The following is an 18,429-nucleotide window of genomic DNA, read 5'->3' as shown; positions in this document are numbered from 1 at the left end:
TGAAGTAAAAACAACAAACCTTTGATTGATGTTGAGGATTAGAAGAACTGAGAAAAGTTTTCTTGCATTAGGTTAGAAGATAAAATAGAAGAAAAGGGAAAACTGCTAAGAAAATAAGTTTAATATTAAAGAATGGAAAGAAATGGAAATTTTTATACTGATATGTCATTACTGTCACTAAAGATAGAATGAGATAAGAGAGCAACGAATGAAAAATATTAAGCACCTACTGTGTGTAAGATACTGTGCTCATCACACACACAGATAAATCTATTACATAGTCCTTGTTTTTGGAGTTTAATGCCATGATAATGTTTGATTTCATTTATGTTCTTTTGTGATCTACTAACTAGCTATCATCACTGGTATTACTAATTTAAAATAATAATTTAGCCACTAAATGTATGTTGTGAAAATCCCAGATATAGTATTAAAAATACTTATATAGAAGACTGGTTTTTTCCTTTCTGAAGCAGCAGAATAGCAGTTTTATAGGCTATGAAAAAATGACCAGAGATTTTGCAAATATATAATTTGAAGTATTTTAAATTTAAGTTAGAATGGAAAGAGAAACTCGGTCAAGGTGATACTACTTCGTCTTACAGGCAGAATAATAATGTTATTTCTTGAAATAAAAATAGAAAAATAAAACCTGGACCTTGATGCTAGAAAATTAGCTTTGAGATTGGCCTCATATTTTCCAAATCCTAATAAATTTAGTATTGATGGCCATGAAATATTAATTTGTTGAATAAATTAATTTGAACAAAAATGATATTTTAGTTATTTTTATATGTTAAAAATAAAATAGAAAAATCCCTCATTACCTTACTCCCCCAAATAGCTTTGTGAATTTTTACATATTCACTTTAAGTTTTTATGGTTGCAATTGCTAATGTCCAGACTATTTTGAATTCTGGCTTTTAAGAAACTCAGTAATACAAATCTTTCCCCATGTTTTTACAGAGCCTATGCTTTCATTGGTTGTAGTTTTCCAACAGTTATGCTAACATTGTAACTACCTGATTTTGTTGGTTGATTTTACTTAGTGGAACATGAACTGAGGCTGTGGATGTTTTGTCCACTGGCCTTGGGATTCTTACAGCTTTTCAGGGACTAAATGATGATCTTATTGAACTGGACTTGAAGAATAGACTTCTTTTCCTTTGAGTTAGGTGAAACTGTTTATACATGTCTTGATTGCTAATGGGAAGGAAAGTGAGTTGAGAAAGGAAAAGAAGACACACTTTTATCTGAATTACACCCTAAATCTATCTAATTTTTTTTATGTAGAAATACTTGTTAAATATCTTCCATCAACAGATAAACAGATGAACAAAAAGATTTCCATTTTAAAGGATCATGGTTTTATAGAGTAAGTGTTTCTCTTTCCCTCTCGAACTTATTCTTTCAGGAAAAACTTGAGGGGTGAGGTTTCTGCAGGGTGAGACACCTCCTGACACTGTATCAGCTGACAAATAGGTATTTATTGAGCACCTACTATGCTTAGTAAAATTGTGCTTGATGTTGTGGGGGAACACAAGGAGTATAAGACACTTTAAAGAAAATTATTTGGGGACATGAGATAAAAGCTTGAAATATGAAATTACTGTACTAAAGGAGAGCCCTGTATGTTTTAATTGGTGGCTCAGGGTGAGTTTGTGCCCACCTTGTGGCCGTGTGGGAAGGGGAGGGCTACTGCAGGCCAGGCTGGCCCTCGGAGAATCCGAGTCACCTGGCAGCATGGTACAGGCTCTTTGGGTAGGGTGGCTGGGTGATTCCATGACAGGTGAGATGAACTGGGTTTGAGGTTGTCCGTTTCCAGTTTTCTTTTCGGGGTAAAATTAAGTTTTAAATAATCCAGCAGCTGTATGAGCGCAGTCTGGCTGTGGTGGCTGCCATTGGTTTAATCCCTAGAATAATCCAAATTCTTCATCATTCATCTCACTGTGAACTCTGGCGTGCACCCTCTCACTGGGGCCCCCTCATCCAAGTTGAGCTTCTTACTAAAACTGATTGGAAAATAGCTTTTTTACTTTTTCAACAAAAAAAGGAGAGAATTTTCAGTTACTTAGGCTTTATTCGTAAGTATTTGCAGACTTATTTTTCTCTTGTCTTTTTGACCAAGATTGCAGGTTACATAGCATTTAGTGGCCCCTTTAAAAGTATGTTTGGCCCTTCAGCCATTTGCCATGGTGTCATGAAATACTGAAGTGACAGGATTTGTCGTTGTTTTTCTACTTCAGAAATTTGACATTTGGATGGGATGGACCATCTTGGAGGTTACTCACAGCTCTTAAGTTGTTATGTCTGGAAGCCGAAAAGTTGTAAGTTCCACATGCACTGGTGTTAACCTACAGCCATAATCTGGATATAACCGTTTTCTTTTTGGTTTTTTTGGTTTGCATTCAAACACCCAACCTGAGAGGAAAAAGGAAGGTCATTGTACATTGGAGTTGCTTATTCATTATGTGACTTGCCCACGTAGTGAATGTTTTACTTCTAAGTTTTAACCATTTCTGGAATTGTGGTTTTAGAATCATAATCAGGGTACATGGTTTTGAGAGTTTTTTAGCCTGTGCTCAGATATTTTCCTCCTGTTGACCTCATTTTGTTGTTCAGGGTTAATGCTTTACAAAATTGAGCACTGGCACTGTTCAGAGGAAAGTCTCCAAGTAGGTAGGTTTTCCCTGGGAGCAAGCAGAGCTCCTGACCCCGGCTCCACCTGGTCCTGCCCTGGGGCAGATCTCGAAGCCCTGCCGGCGGAGAGGCCTGGGTGTCTCCACGGGGGTAGAGGAGCCCGGTGTAGCCTGTGTCCTGGCCAGGCTCCTTAACATTCCTGTGAGGCTGTCAGTCCTGCGGCACATACAGCTGCTTCAGCGGGTCCCTGTCTGGGAGAACAGCCTCCACCTCGCCGCTGCTGGGTGCCCAGGGAGGGCTTCCCGAAAATGGTGCAGCCCCGTCGAGCATTAAATGAGATGATGCCTCGCATAGCCCTTAGCGCAGCGCCTGGAAGCAGTCAGTGCTCATTCACTGGTGCCTGTTGTCGTTTAGGATGCTACTTCTTTTTCCGTAGGTATTTGGGGAGTAAAATTTCTCCCTGTTCTCGACACCAGAAAAAGTTGTTTTTATTCTCAGCAAATGGTGTGTGTTTACTTTATAGACTGTGAATTCTGTAGCCGATATGTTTCCTTCTCATTGCTCACTAGAAAACTCAGGCAAATTTGAGGTCCATCCAAATGTGCAGCATCTGAAGGCTTGCAGTTTATCACCGACTCATTCCTGGCTGTATGTGACCTTCTGTCCTGTCATTGTTCCTTTGTCGTGTTTTCCACATTCATTCATCTTGTTTTATTTTATCTTCTGTGTACCGTGGAAGCTTCTTTAAATCCTTCTGGGAATGAGGTGTGAGTCGTTTTCAGGCACTTCAGCCTAAATTAAATAAAATGACTGGATCTTGCCCAGAGGCCTTCCTGAGGTCTCTTTTCTTCCCTTTGAGTTATTTCTAACCGAGTGGTGTGGCGGAAAGAGCGTGTGGCTGGGATTCTGCCCCTTCCGTGTTTGCAGGCTATTTCTGCCCTCACTCAGGGTGAGTTCTTCAGCTTTCCTCGTTCTCAATTTCCTTGAGCCCAACATGGGGATAATCTTTCTTTGCTAGGAAGTTCTGAAGATTAAATTAGGTAATGGTCGTACATGAAACACTGTGCGTGAAACATGGTAATTTCTTTCTTTTTCTCCTGAGAACATGATTCCCGAGGTTTCAGCTCTCATCTCTGAACTTGCAGACTTCTGAGACTGTTCCCTGTTGTGTCTTGTCAGCTGTTTGGATTTCTAACTGGCTTCTGTAAACGTCCACAGCAGCCCTCTTACCTTCCCCTTCTAGATTCTCTCCATCCAGGTCTGTCCCTCCATCCTCTTTGTCCCTGCTTAGTGCTTCTCCACCCGCGGCGCAGCACCGTGCGGGGGCTCCCTCGGGCCTGCGCTGTCACGCCACCCTCTCCCACCCGCTCACAGCCTCGTTCCCTGTGAACCTTTGTAGTGTAAAATTGGAATGAGCTGCATGTAGAGAAAGGCTTGGCTGTAGAGTTCTACTTCCGTATGTAAAGCATTTTACTTTGTGGAATGTATTCCAGTTTGCCTTTTTTTAAGGACAGACTGGCACTCGAAGAGAAGGAAAACTGTCCTGCCTTTGCTCCTCAGTCGCCTGGTCTTTCGGCTGTGGACGCGTCCTCCCGTCTGTCTCTTATTGTATCCCCATGGCTGGCGGGTGTGACTCCACTTACTTCTGCACTAGACACAGGGTTGCGATGATAATTAAACTCAGTCCCTGCCTGCAAAGAGCACCCAGACCCCTTGCTGTTTGTTTGCGGTTACCCCTTCTTTCCTATATACCTTACCTGCCTCCACACGGGAACCGCGAGTCCTCGGAGGTTTTAGGGAATCTGCTCATGGAATGAGTTTATTATGCTTCGGAAAAATAGCAGAAGAGTTTGTGTGATGCGTTGAAGTGTAAAAGTCATCTTTAATTTTTGAGAGCCTGCTGAAATTATCTTATTAATTTTGGTTCTAGTACATGCTGGAAAAAAATACTTCTTGGAGAAGTAATTTCAGATACAAATGAGAAGACAAGTTTGGACATAGCGCAGAAAATATGCTATTATTTCATAGAGGAGACTAATGCTGTGCTTCAAAAGGTATGTTTCTAGAATATTATATCCTTTACTTAAAGAAGTGTCTTAAGTATTTACTTGCTGTATACATGTTATTAGGAATAGTACATTTTATAGTATTGTTTCGTGCCTTAAATATTAATAAATAAATGTTGATGTAATCTCTATTTTTTAAATTTTTAATTTTAATTATTTTTCAAAAAAATCTTAGTGGTTTCTACTTTGTTTTCTGTTTATTCACCACTAGACTAGAGATGTAATCTCTATTTTTTACTGTTAAAATTGTGGCAATACCTTTTTTTTTTCAATTTTTTTCTTTCTTTATTTTTAATTGACCAGTAAAAACAGTATATATTTATGGTATGCCCATGATGTTTTGGTATGTATATACATTGTGGAATGGCTAAATCAAGCTATCTAACGTATACATTACTTCACATACTTATTTTTTTATGGTGAGATCACTTAAAATTTCTCTTTAAAGGCTGGGTACAGTGGCTCACACCTATAATCCCAGCACTTTGGGAGGTTTAGGTGGGAGGATCACTTGAGGCCAGGAGTTTGAGACCAGCCTGGACAAGACCCTGTCTCTAAAAAAAAATAAGCTGGGCATGGTGGCACATGCCTATAGTCCCAGCTACTTGGGAGGCTGAGGCTGGAGGATCGCTCAAGGCTACAGTGAGCTGTGATCGTGCCATTGCACTCCAGCCTAGATGACAGAGCAAGACCTATCTCAAAAAGAAAGAAAAAAAACTCTTAGCAATTTTCAAGTATATAATATATTTTTATTAACTATAGTCACCATGATGTATATTTAACAGATCTCTTGAACTTATTTGACTATCTGAAATTTTGTATCTTTTGATCATCTCTGCATTCCCTCCCATCTCCCCGTTTCCTGGTAACCATCATTTTGCTTTCTGTTCCTATGAGATCAACTTTTTTACACTCTGCATATAAGCGAGATCATGCAGTATTTGTCTTTCTGTGCCTGGCTTATTTCACTTAACATAATGTCCTCCACGTTCATCCGTGTTGTCACAAATGACAGGATTTCCTTCTTTTTTAAGGCCAAATGGTATTCTACTGTATATGTATCCCACATTTTCCTTATTCATTCATCTGTTGATGGATACTTCAGTTGATTCCATGTCTTTGCATACACCTTTTAGTAAGTAAAAATTACTGCATGACTTCTTGGTAATAGATTTCCAAACATTTTTTTTTTCTCATTGAAGTTTTTATTCAGTAAATGTTTTAGTTAAATGAGTAATCAGTTCATTCATATGAAAACAGGACTGGGATTAAAAAAGTAATTTTAATGAACCTTTAGACATTATGCTAAATGAAATAAGCCAGGCACAAAAGAAAACAGGCAAATTTATAGAGACAGAGAATAGAATAGAGGTTACCAGGGGCTGGAGGGAGAGGGGATTAGGGTTATTGATTAATGGTTATAGAGTTTCTGTTTGGGGAGATAAAAAACTTCTGGAGCTGGAGAATGGTGACGGTTGCACAACAGTGTGAATGTACTTAATGCCGCTGAGCTGTACATTTAAAATGGTTAAAATGGGAAATTTTATTATATATATATATGTATTTTACCGCAATAAAAAATAATTAAAAACTTCCAGGTTTCTCATATGAAGGATGAAAAAGTAGCTTTGATAAACCAACTAACTTTGGTGGAAACATTGTGGCTGGAAGAGCTAAAGATTCTCAAGGCGTCTGCTGAGGTCCTGCACAGTTTGCAAACAGCGTTTCCCTGACTTCACCTAAGTGCATTTGATCACCTCCTATGGTGAGTGTGACTTACACATTTTTAAACTAAGTTTTGATGGATTAAGCTTATATGGAATCATCTATAGTCAAGGAATGGTTTCTATTGGACAGTTAGGTACTTAATCCTTTCCTTTTGCTTTTCCTACAGATACTGAACTTTCAGGAGTGTCTTCACAGGCTGCATTGGTGGCCGCCCCAGGCCAGCGAAGGATGTGCAGGGGCCCCGCAGGTTCCGGGACCGTGGGGCTGTGAGTGAAGATGGATGTGCTGTCCGCAAATGGCACTTTAATAATACTCTGCGGAACAAACAGCACGAGGAAAGTACTGAGCTGCAAGGAGAAAGGCAGACTTCAAGGGGACCAGGAGCCAGCCGGCCTCTGTGTGTGGCCTGTCACCGCAGGGCCTGCTTCTTGTCTGGCTCAGCAGCTGTCAAAGTCAAGCAGTTGTGCTTTTAAGATGCTCTGATACCATCGGGTCCAGGGGCGTGTTGGTGGTGGGTGGCTTCGGGCGGAGGGTGTGGGCGAGTGCCTGGCAGTCCTGGGTCCCAGCCGGGGTAGCCCTCGGCCATCCCTGTGCGGACACACTGGTGTGGGTGTTGAGGAGCCTTCCGGGGACACTTGGGGTTCCCAGGAGGAGGGATTTTCCCCTGGACATGCTCCTGGCCTTGCGCACGCCCAGGTCAGGGCTTGTCTAAGTATTCATTCGGGAAGAAGGAGAGGGTGAGCCACAAGCTCTTTCAGCTTTGTTCCGGCCTTTCCTGGGCAGGCCTTTCCACTGGAGGAGCCAGGCCCTGTCCTGCTCAGCTGTGCCTCGGTGGGCATATCTGTTCAACTCAGGGGTTCAGTGTGGATCAGCTGACCTCAAGCCACGGTGATATTTTGGTTTCTGTCCTTACTCTTTGTTTTATTTTTTGTTCTTCTCAGACCCAGGGTGGGGAAAAGGAGCCACTTTCCACAACTCTCAGCAGTCTGTGGCCGCAGGGGACCCCCTGGATAAGTAACGGAGGAGGGGAGCCCTAGAGGGACAGCCAGGGCTGGCAGAGCTTGTCCTGCTCCGGTCTGTGCCATCGCGGCTGCGCAGAGCCCTGCTTCCCCTCCTGGGGGTGCATGCTCCCCAGAGCTCAGATTCCTTTCTCATGGCGGAGCTCATCGAGGCCAAGCGGATGGGGCCCCCTCGCCTCCGAAGGCAGTCTGAGTGTAAATGAAACATTGTCATTCTATCTGGAGCGTCTTTCCCTGTTCGTGGATATAGTTTGTGTTGATTTCATTTTTTAGTAGCTGTGGTGTATTTTATAATATGCCATGGGGGCTTGGACAGACTTTTTCTGTGGAGGGCCAAATAGTAAATATTTTAAGCTTGATGGACCATGGTGTATTTGTTCCAACTATCCTGCAAAGCGGCCAGAGACTACATGTAAACAAATTGCACAGCTGAGTTCTAATAAAACTTTATTTATAAAGACAATCGGTGGGTCATAGTTTACTGACCTCTGTGCTATACCAGAATTTCTTTTTCTCGTCCGCTGTTAGTGGACCTTTGGGATCTAAATATATTAATTCCTTTACACCTTTCAAAACGGAAACCTCCATGAACCTTAAAGTCTTTGCATACCTGCTGTGATATTTGTTGTGCTTTGATCGTCTGGTGATCAGAGAAAATACACAGTGACAAAAAGCAACTGCTCAGAAACATTGACAAGTGAGTAATATTTCATTGGCCCCAGCAGATCTGCATTTATTTGAAGAACAGTAGTATGAGACTGTCAGTTTATAGGCAATGCTTGGTATGTATATGGAACCACAGACCCCTTGCAAGAAACCTGTGGCCCCTTGTGGGGCAGTGTGTAGCCCACAGGGTAAAAACGCTATTTACAGGCCACACGCTGCCTCCTTGACCGTTCTAGTAAAATCAGTCTGAGGCGGCAAACCCACCTCTCCCCCCAGAGGACAGGCAGCTTGTGGTGTTCTTTAATTACCACCCCCTCCCCGATTTTTCTTCTTTCTTGGTTTTCTCTTTGCCGGTGCCTTGGGCGTGCCTGAGGTTCCTAAGGACTCCCACCCCGTTGGCATCTGGTCGTGGAGTTTGTGGGTGGTAAACCTCCAACTGCTGACTCGGCCCGAGGGGACAGACACCACAAGTTAAGGGTGATTTGAGGCATTCCTCTGTAATCTTTCAAGCTGAAAATAGAAGAGCAGGCCTCAGTCTGAGGGCTTTAAGTGCTTCTGCCTGAAGGTGGAGACTGGCAGTGACCTCTTAGGAAGTCTGAGCTGCAATTCTGTGAAAATGGCTTTGTCACCGAGGTACCTGGGCACCACCTTTAGAGGGGCCCCTGGGTAGGGAAATCGGGGGTTTATTTTGTCTCCTCGGTTGGTAAACAGCAGCTGCTTCCTGTGTGAGGATTGGTGCTGGGCAGTGGGTTTTGTCCCGGGGGAAAGGATAACAAACCCATATGGCTTCGGTGGCTGGTATTCATATTAGAATATGCAGCTTGTCAGGAATGCCACGTGGGGTCACTTGGAAAAGAACTTGCTTTTATGGTCCAGAAAGTCACATGTGAACTAAAGGGAACAAGAACAGTAAGAGGGAAGACGTGGGCTCCGTGTGCTTTTCCACAACCCTGCCCGGGTCCCCCACACAACACACCAGTGTTCTCCACACAACACGCCAGTGTCCCTGAGAATGCCAGTGTCCCCCACACAACATGCCAGTGTCCCCCACACAACACGCTAGTGTCCCCCACATAACACGCCAGTGTCCCCACACACAACACGCCAGTGTCCCTGAGAATGCCAGTGTTCTCCACACAACATGCCAGTGTCCCCCACACAACACGCCAGTGTCCCCACAAACAACACGCCAGTGTCCCTGAGAATGCCAGTGTCCCCCACACAACACGCCAGTGTCCCTGAGAATGCCAGTGTCCCTGAGAATGCCAGTGTCCCGCACACAACACGCCAGTGACCCTGAGAATGCCAGTGTTCTCCACACAACATGCCAGTGCCCCCACACACAACACGCCAGTGTCCCTGAGAATGCCAGTGTTCTCCACACAACACGCCAGTGTCTCCTACAACACCAGTGTCCCCCACAATGCCAGTGTCCCCCCCACAGCACAAATGTCCCCCACAATGCCAGTGCCCCCAACATGCCAGTGTCCCTGACAATGCCAGTGCCCCACACATGCCAGTGCCCCCACACAACACGCCAGTGTCCCCCACAACACCACAGCGGCGTCACCATTCCATACAACATGCCAGTGTCCCCCACACGACAGCCCTCTGCTCTGTCCAGTGCTGTCCCCATCACCTCCAGAGGGTGGTGCTCCCTCTTCCTTGTTCTGTTATAACCACTCCTGGAGGGGTTGGTTATTCTCTTGTTTAATTTCCTTCTATTCTATGTAGTTTTTTAACATGAGGCTGTAAGTGAATTAAAAAAAAACTAACAAAAATTAGAATTTATTTAATAAAAAGGTAAGTTTGCCACTTCACACCCACAGCATGACTATAATCAACATAATAGATAATGTAAGTGCTGTTCAGGATGTGGAGAAATTGGAAACCTCACACCCCCAGGGAGGGAGAGTAAAATGGTGGAGCTGCTTTGGAAACCAGTCTGGCAGCTTCTCACGTTTAGTATATGGTTGGTTTCCTCGTGATCCAGCAATTCCACTCCTAGGTATGTACCCAAGAGACTGAAAACATATGTCTACATAAAAACTTGTGCGTGAATGTTCATCGCAGTACTGTGCATGGTCATCACAGCCTAAATGTCCATCCGTGGTTGACGGGTAAAGAAAATGGGGTTTCTCCATAAAATGGAATATTCAGGCATAGGAGTGAAGTATTGAGACATGCCGCAACGTGGGTGGACTTAAAAACATTCTGCTAAGTGAAGGAATCCATCACAAAGGACCACATAAAATGTCATTTATATGAAATGTCCAGAATAAGCACATCTATAGAGATAGAAAGTTTATTAGTGGTTGCTTGCAGCTGGGGAAGGGGATGCTGTACCAATTGGAGGGTGATATCTAAAGAGTGCAGGGTTACATTTTGCATTGGTGAAAATGATCAGAATGTTCTAAAATTGACTGTGGTGATGGTTTGCATACCTCTGTGAATATATTCCAATCATACACTTTATTATTATTATTTTTAGTCTTGCTCTGTCACCCTGGCTAGAGTGCAGTGGTGTCATCATAGCTCTCTGCAACCTCAGACTCCTGGGCTCAAGCAATCCTCCTGCCTCAGCCTTCCCAGTAGCTGGGACTACCAGCATCCACCACCACACTCAGCTAAATATTCTATTTTTTGTAGAGATGGGGTCTGGCTATGCTGCCCAGGCTGCTCTTGAACTCCTGGCCTCAAGGGATCTTCCTGCCTTGGCATCCCAGAGTGCTGGGATTATGGGTGTGAGCCATAGATTTAGGATCAGAACCCACATTTTCTTGCCCATTCTAGTGGACTTTCTCCTCTCCCTGTCTCCTCCCAGACTGTAAGATCCAGACCCCTCCCAAAGGAACTCCCACACAATAGTCCCCTGTTGAAGAACCAGAAAGACCGAGCAGGAGTATGGGAGGGAAAGAAGTGGTAGCCTCAACACAAGAAAAGGTGGAGGAGGGCCTAGCAGCCACTGCGCCCTCTCCTGGACCAAGCATTTCTGTGCATCTTCCTCGTTTAATTCCCAGGGGCTCTACCGGGTGGGCATCACATCTTTTGTTGGAGATGAAGGCACTGAGGCAGGGAGGGGTCGAATGACTTATCTCGCATGGTAAACTGGGCTTAGAACCCAGCAGTGCCTGGCGTCTGAGTGCAGTCTCTGATTTGTCAGTGATACCTGTTTCTGCCCCACAGTTGGGCAGTCTAGGGTACAGGATGGGACCCACCTCCTTAAGGCAGCTTGTTCCGTGTGTCTGTTTTTGTGCTGTGAGGGCCACTGTACTGGCCTTGCAGTGCAGACGGGGTGCAGGGACCAGGCAGAGCAGAGCATGGGGCGGGAGGCTGCCTGCTCGGAAGCATGTGTGGGCCAGTCCCTCCGCCTGCTCCTGCAGCCTAGCTTGGATGGTCCCATTTCCGTTTTACAGCCCCCTCCTTGTCACCGAGACAACCCATATCTCACGAAGGGCTGGAGGTGTTACTAGAGGGCCAGTAGGGCTGAGTGATCTGAAAGGCAGGTCTTCCTCATTTCTGAGGAATTTGTCCTGGGGGCCCGGGTTGTCCTGTTGACCCTGGGGGGGGGGGGTCCCTGTCCACTTACAGGGCTCTGGCAGTTAGCATTTGAAAGCTTTCTCCTGGTGTCAGAGAAACTGCTCAGAACCTGAGTATTCTTCCCGATGCCTAGCATCAGGAGATAAGGCAAAGAGCCCACTCAGCAATTACTGGGACAGTCAATAATTCCAGTTTTTACTTTGCTCTTGTCGCGGAGGGAGACTCTAAACTGTTTCAAGATAGAAGGGCATTCCGGGTGGCACTGAGGCAGCAGGTCACGGCTGAGGGGAGTGTCGGAGGCAGGTGGTGTAGACCTTTGCTTCGCAGTCTCCGAGACCTTTTCGTGGCCCCAGAGGTTCGCAGCTTAGCTGTTCATTGGAATCACATGCAGAGCTTTAGAGAGTTCTGAGACCGCGGTCCCACTGCAGAGGGTCTGATTTAATTGGTCTGGGGTGCGCCAGGGCATCCGGGCATGTGCAACTCCCAGGTGACTCCGATGTTCGCCCAAGTTCCATTTCTGAGCCAATGGGATATAGGAACAATCTGCTTTAACTCTTCCCAGCCAGATGATTCTGGTTTTCAAAGGCCATCAATCACGGTAGGTTTGGGAGGCAGGCTAGAGAGTGTCACCTCCTACACAAGTTTATGCTGCATAAATGATCGTTTAGTAGCATCAATCCATGTTGAGTACCCATGAATCCAGACAGCCAGTGTTTTATCATTTGTTCGGCAGATACAGTTAAATATGAGTGCTCAGCCCACAAAAGGCGATCGGCAAATTTTAGCTCTTTCCATGCATCTCCTTTAAAATGAGCCACAGGAGTGTTTGGGTTGATACAGGTGGATCTTGGAATCCTTGTGGGACTCGGCCGTGTGCTGCAGCCACTTCCACCTTCGTACACTAGATGGCGCGAGAGGACCGCCGAGCCGAGGATGCTGGCGGGGAGGGAGGAGGAGGGAGGGGGGTGGTTGTCAAATCAGGCAACAAAAGGCGGTTTTTCCAAATATTGGTGGGATCTAAACAAGGCAAAAGCAACTCTATGTTTCTACTGGGAGAAAATGCAGACGTTCACGTTCTCTCTGGGGCAGCTAAACACTAGTTCAAGGTGACAGCTGCGCGGGAAGAGACCTGGCCAGGTGGGGCAGGGGCGGGAGGGGGCGGCGGCTCAGAGGTCAGGCAGCGGAGGAGGCCGGCGAGAAGATGCAGGAACAACGCTAGCTCTGCCTGCAGAGGAGCCACAAGTAAACATATATTATATTTAGCACTTTTTTTAGAGAAGGAAAAAGTTTTTCACATCAGGTAGCAGATTTTAACTTCTATCATAGTTGATAGCAAATAGACTCAGGTCCCGACAGGCAAAGGGAGGAAGGATCGCTTTTAAGGAGTTTAAATTGACCACCCACACGAAGAAAGCGGCACCACTCCTGTGGCTGATAGCTTCTCGTCTGCCAGATGTTTCTAGAATGAGAAAGTGAAGCCTTTCTGCTGACCGCGGGGAGGGCTGGCCCATCTATTGGTAGAAGTGCATGTTTGATCTGAGGATAGAGCTTCGAGGTAGAGTGAAAAAGCCCCAGGGTGCCCTTGGACTTCTCAGCCCACCAGTGACGGACAGACTCCAGATCCTGAAACGGCTGCTGATGTGGACAGACTCAGAGCAACACCACACTGTGACTGTACGCTGGTGGCCTCACTCGACATGATTTCTTTGGTCTGCTGGACTTTCTCAGTGGCTCTATCCTATGCTGTTATGTCTAGAGAAGTTTCACTTGCAGAATGGGGAAGCTCTTATCACGTTTTCTCTCCTGACGCCCTTCTCCTCCCTGACCTGTTATTTGTACACATTCTGGCTTTGTCTTGAGTGGAAGTTTGTCTTCTCTTCGGCATGTTGGTCTGGAGGGTGCAAGACCTGGGTGAAGCCAATATTCACCATCACAATACTGAGGTATTAGTTTTTAATTGGAAGAGTAGAGAAAACTATAAATTACTGTTTATCTGATTGGAGTTACCTTACTGGTGGTGGTGGTTGTGTGTTTGGAATTCAGATGTTGCTTAAGAGTATTCGGGTTGGAATATAACAGGTGATTTTTGATTGTTGTGGTTCAATGTTCAGAGCAGTAGACACTGTGCAGGCCAGGCTGGGAGCCTTAGCTTAGCTGGATATAGTCATCAGCAGAAATTGCTCAAGAGAGGAAATATTCTGTCTCTGTATTCAGTAGGCAAGGGTATCTGATACCAGTAGGAGCAAAATACTGGCAGTGGGCAGCTGCTAGATTCTATTTCCTTTCTTTTATAGACATGTATAGAGGGGGCCACTGCCGTCAAAAAATGTTCCCCAGGAAGCTAATTAGGTGCTTTCAGCTTCCACTACTGGGCTTGCTTCCCTCAGAGCCCTGCCCTCATGGTCTGCAACCGCAGCATCAGCTGGGGGCTTGGTAGATTTAGGCTCTCAGGCCTTGTCCCAGACTGACTGAATCAGGATCTGCTTTGGAACCAGAGTCCTGTGCACACAAGAGTTTCAGAGGTGCAGCTGGCTCCAGGGATCGAGCCACTTGGGCAGCATAGTACCAGTCTCCGGAGCCAGCGGTCTGCCCATCAGCGATCCCCTTCACCCTGCTGGGGGACACCCATCCTTGACACGAGGTGCCACTGGAGATGCTCGTCTGCAGGGAGTGAGGCGGGACTGGGGCTCTGCCCAGAGGACACACGAGGCCTGATTATCACAGTGATGATGGTGGTTTTGCCTCTTTTACTTCGGGGCGTGGCTGTTCCCCCAAACCTCTTGAAGTGCCAGGGGAGGCAGATGGACAGAAAGCCGTCCAGCGCCTCACTCACACCACATGCCGGGGAACCTCTGGGCAGTTGGGCTGTGGACTCCCAGCCTCGCCAGCATGCACTTACCAGTTTCACATTCACCAGGAAAAAACAGACCCCAGTGCAGCAGTGTGGCCGTGCAATGGCTGAGCCACTGCAGGTGCGTCAGGACTGGTGCACCCTGATTGGAAGGGTCCAGGGACTCTCAGGCTGGGCTGTGGCTTTGACTTAGCATTTCCAGGGACTTGCCTAGCTATGGAGCATGAGCGCAATACCAGACGGCTGTAGCCGTGAACCAAGTTCATTCCCATGGCCATGCTGTTCTCCTCCCAGATGACACAAGTCCCTTCCTTGCCCAGGGCCACGGCTGGAAGACGACAGACCAGCTCTGGGTCCTGGTTGGCTGGATACCACTCCAGTGCTTTTACCCACGCTGTTCCCCGTTATTTCCGTGGGCTGCCCTCTCATTCCCCACAGCACTGAGGTCAAGGTTAGGGATGTGTTTCCCTCAAAGAGCCAGGAGCAGAGAAGGATGTTGGGAAAGGCTGGGGGGTGGGTGGGAGAGCCAACTTCGCTTTTGCTTTGTCTTAGGCCACTGTGGGTGCTGGGACAGGAAGACCTTGGAACAGGGGGAAACAGTCAGGAAAGATGGTGGGGAGGGGGTGTGGAGGGGGTGGGGCAGGTGGGAAGGACCAGACAACTGCACTTTGTGTGCTGACAGGGCCTTCTCTTTCTTGTGGCTTTGGTTACCGCAGCTGGTCCTAACAGGCCCGGAGCTCACAGGAGGCGGGCAGGGCGGCTGGCGGCCCGGGCACTCTGGCCAGGCTGATTCCACAGCATTGTTTTCCTCCATTAGCTCACACTGTGCAGAATGACAGGGAACAGGGCCCGATGTCCCTTCCTTTGTTTATATACATTTTTTTTTCTTTGTGAAGGAGAAAAAAGAGCTGACTCCCTTTCAAGAGACGAGAAAATCAAGTTTTGTCTTCCCTTCCTATTACTGTCAAACAAAAGTCACCTTCAGACTGCAGCGCGCATGGGGTCCCTCGCTGGCAGGAAGCAGGGCCTTCCCTCGTGAATGGATAACTTACAGTAAGTTCTCAGCAGACCAAAAAAAATTCCTTTTATCATGTTCTGGTTTTTTTCCTCCCACTGTTTTATTTCACTTACAACATCACTCAGGCCCAAATGGTATTTGTCAGGAGTAATTGGCAAACGCTCGAGGCTGTGTTCAAGGCTGCTTGAATGGAAAATCTCAAAGCAGTTGTCCATGTTGAAAGAAAATATTACATTTGATCTTTTTTTTATGATTTCTGCAGACATGATGCATGTCTGCATTCTTTAGCCTTATAACCCCTTTATATTTGGGGGAAAAAAAAAATCCTTGCAGGAAGTAGCACTTCACAGTTAATTTACAGTACGCCTGAGAAATAGCCACAACACATGAAAAGTCATTTTAAAAACATGAGTATGATTTATTTTTATTAGCTAGCTAATAAACCTGCACTGGTTTGCAGGTTGTTATATATTGAATTATGACTCCAAGCTTTGCATTTCATGTGCATTGCTACAAGGATGTTTATTCTTCTGGATGAAAATATGCCTGAGGATGGTGGCATCCATCCATGAGATGCCGTAATGCCCTCTCATGTGGTCTCGCCTGGAAGCTGCACGCTTCTCTGGAGCAGGACATCATAGAGCCAGCAAATTAGAATCATCTGACTCCACTGGAGACCGGAGAGCAGAAATAACGTGACTGAGGCCACGCTGTGCATGGTGACTGGCGACTGGGTCTCCTAAAACAGTTGTCTTCACACTCTGCCAGATGGTCCTTTTGTGATTTTCTCTCCTCAGGTACACAGCATAGCATAAACGACAGATTTGGAAGCTTTTTTTTTTTTTGAGACGAAGTCTCACTTTGTTGCCCAGGCTAGAGTGCCATGGTGTCAGCCTAGCTCACAGCAGCCTCAAACTCCTGGACTCAAGCAATCCTTTTGCCTCAGCCTCCCGAGTAGCTGGGACTACAGACATGCGCCACCATGCCCAGCTAATTTTTTCTATATATATATTTTTAGTTGTCCATATAATTTCTTTCTATTTTTAGTAGAGACGGGGTCTCGCTCTTGCTCAGGCTGGTCTCAAACTCTTGAGCTCAAACCATCCACCTGCCTCGGCCTCCCCGACTGCTAGGATTACAGGTGTGATTGGAGGCTTTTTAATTCACACAACAACGCCATATAAATGTGCTTTCCTCCACATTCCAGACGTGTATGTGTATGTACCCGTCAGGAAATGACCCACTCCGATGACTGAGGATGAGGAGCTCACGGGAAATGCACACAGCCTCGTGTCTACGATGCTGGGGTCACTGTGGAGCAATAACACACCAAGAGCCACTTTGATGTCATAGAACTCTAGACCAGGGGATGGCAAACTATGGCCAGTCCCTATTTGTATAAACAAAGTTTGTTTTCTTAATACAAACTTTTTTTATTGTGGCAAAATATGTCTAAAATCAGTGGCATTGAGTACATTCACGGTTGTGTAATCGTCCCCTCTACCCACTTCCAGAATTGTTCCATCACCCCACACAGAACTCTGTACCACTAACCAATAACTCCCCATCTCCCCCTCCCCCAGCCTCTGCTAACCTCTGTTCTACTTTCTATCTCTATGAATTTGACCATTCTAGGTACTTCATAGAAGTGTAATCATACAATCTTTCTTGCTCTGTATTTGGCTTATTTCACTGAGAATGTTTTCAAGGTTCACCCATGTAGTAGCATGTGTCAGAATTTAGTTTCTCTTTAAGGTTGAAGAATATTCCATTGTACGTGCATATGCACATTTTTCTTATCCACTCATCTGTTGATGGATATTTGGGTTGTTTCCACCTCTTAGCTATTGTGCTAATACTGCTATGAACATTCATATGTAAGTATCTGCTTGAGTCCCTGTTTGAAATTTTTGTGTGTACATACCCAGGAGTGTGTAAATACGGTTTTCCATGTCTATCGGTTTGCCCGTTACCATACGGCTGCGTCCACCTTCCCACAGCAGAGTCGAGTGATTGCAGCAGACACCGTACGGCTCACAGAGCTGAAACTATTTACCATGTGGACCCTTACGGGCACAGTGCGCTGCCTCTGCCAGAGCTGCTGCAGCGTGTGCTCTCTGTCAGGCATTCCCTGTCTCGGCACCGGCCGTGAACCAGGCCTTGCTGTTGGCCTGGGGCTTGGTGTCCACAGTGATCATGCCGGCCGTGCTCCGGCCCGGGCAGACTCTTTCGCCCCACCCGTGCCTGCTGTCCTCGCAGGGCTTGCTGGCAATCACGAGATCCTGTGCTTTTGCTGTCTTAAACCCTGCGGCGGATATTACCTACGTGGAGGCAGCGTGTTTGCCCTGTGCCAGTACACAGGCATTGGTGTCCTAGGGCTGCCGGAACGAATCACCACACCCTTCATGGCTTAAAGCAACAGAAATGTTCTCTCACAGTCCTGGAGGCAGAAGCTGAGATGAAGGTGCAGCAGGGCACAGTCCCGCTGCAGGCTCTGCGGGAGCCTCTCTTCCCCGCCTCTCTCCCAGCTGCCGGTGGTCGCCGGCCATCCTTAGGGTTCCTTGGCTTGTAGGTGTGTCGCTCCAGTCTCTGCCTCTGTGGTCAGATCACCTTCCCCGGTGTCTCTCTCTGTATCTGTTTCTCTTAGAAGGTCTTGCCCTTTGATTTAGGCTTCATCTGGTTAATCTAGGATGAGCTCAACTTGAGATCCTTTACTTAAATGACATCAACAAAGACCCAATTGCCAAATAAGGCCACGTGCACAGGTACTGGGGCTTAGGAATTGGGCATGTCTTTTTTTGTGGGGGACACCATGCAACCCACTACCACCCATAATGGATGATGTCCAAATCCAAACTGTATAGATATATTAATATATAAATGTAATAAAATGACACGCCC

At 46.2% G+C, this 18,429-nt stretch overlaps 1 protein-coding gene and 1 long non-coding RNA gene across 9 annotated transcripts in view; both read left to right on the top strand.

The window, feature by feature from the left end:
• Positions 1-7,916, top strand: part of SETD4 (SET domain containing 4) — a 43,718-nt gene extending 35,802 nt beyond the window's left edge. For 7 of the 8 annotated variants that reach the window (XM_045540622.1, XM_045540627.1, XM_045540621.1 and 4 more), the window contains exons 8-12: positions 1,294-1,375; positions 2,247-2,327; positions 4,571-4,694; positions 6,305-6,471; positions 6,601-7,916. In XM_045540622.1, coding sequence (XP_045396578.1) covers positions 1,294-1,375; positions 2,247-2,327; positions 4,571-4,694; positions 6,305-6,439 — 422 coding nt within the window. In that variant the 3' untranslated portion in view covers positions 6,440-6,471; positions 6,601-7,916. Of the gene's footprint in view, positions 1-1,293; positions 1,376-1,414; positions 1,476-2,246; positions 2,328-4,570; positions 4,695-6,304; positions 6,472-6,600 lie in introns of those variants that run through there. The other variant, XM_045540628.1, reaches the window with a different exon arrangement.
• Positions 7,917-14,273: 6,357 nt separating this feature from the next.
• On the top strand, positions 14,274-17,083 carry LOC123630717. The gene is made up of 3 exons (XR_006732746.1): positions 14,274-14,300; positions 15,407-15,563; positions 16,736-17,083. It is a non-coding gene; the product is annotated as an uncharacterized LOC123630717 (long non-coding RNA).
• Positions 17,084-18,429: the final 1,346 nt, after the last annotated feature.

The sequence above is a fragment of the Lemur catta genome, chromosome 1, assembly GCF_020740605.2.
Source record: "Lemur catta isolate mLemCat1 chromosome 1, mLemCat1.pri, whole genome shotgun sequence".
NCBI classification, from domain to species: Eukaryota; Metazoa; Chordata; class Mammalia; order Primates; family Lemuridae; genus Lemur; species Lemur catta.
This window is presented reverse-complemented; position numbering and strand designations above follow the sequence as displayed.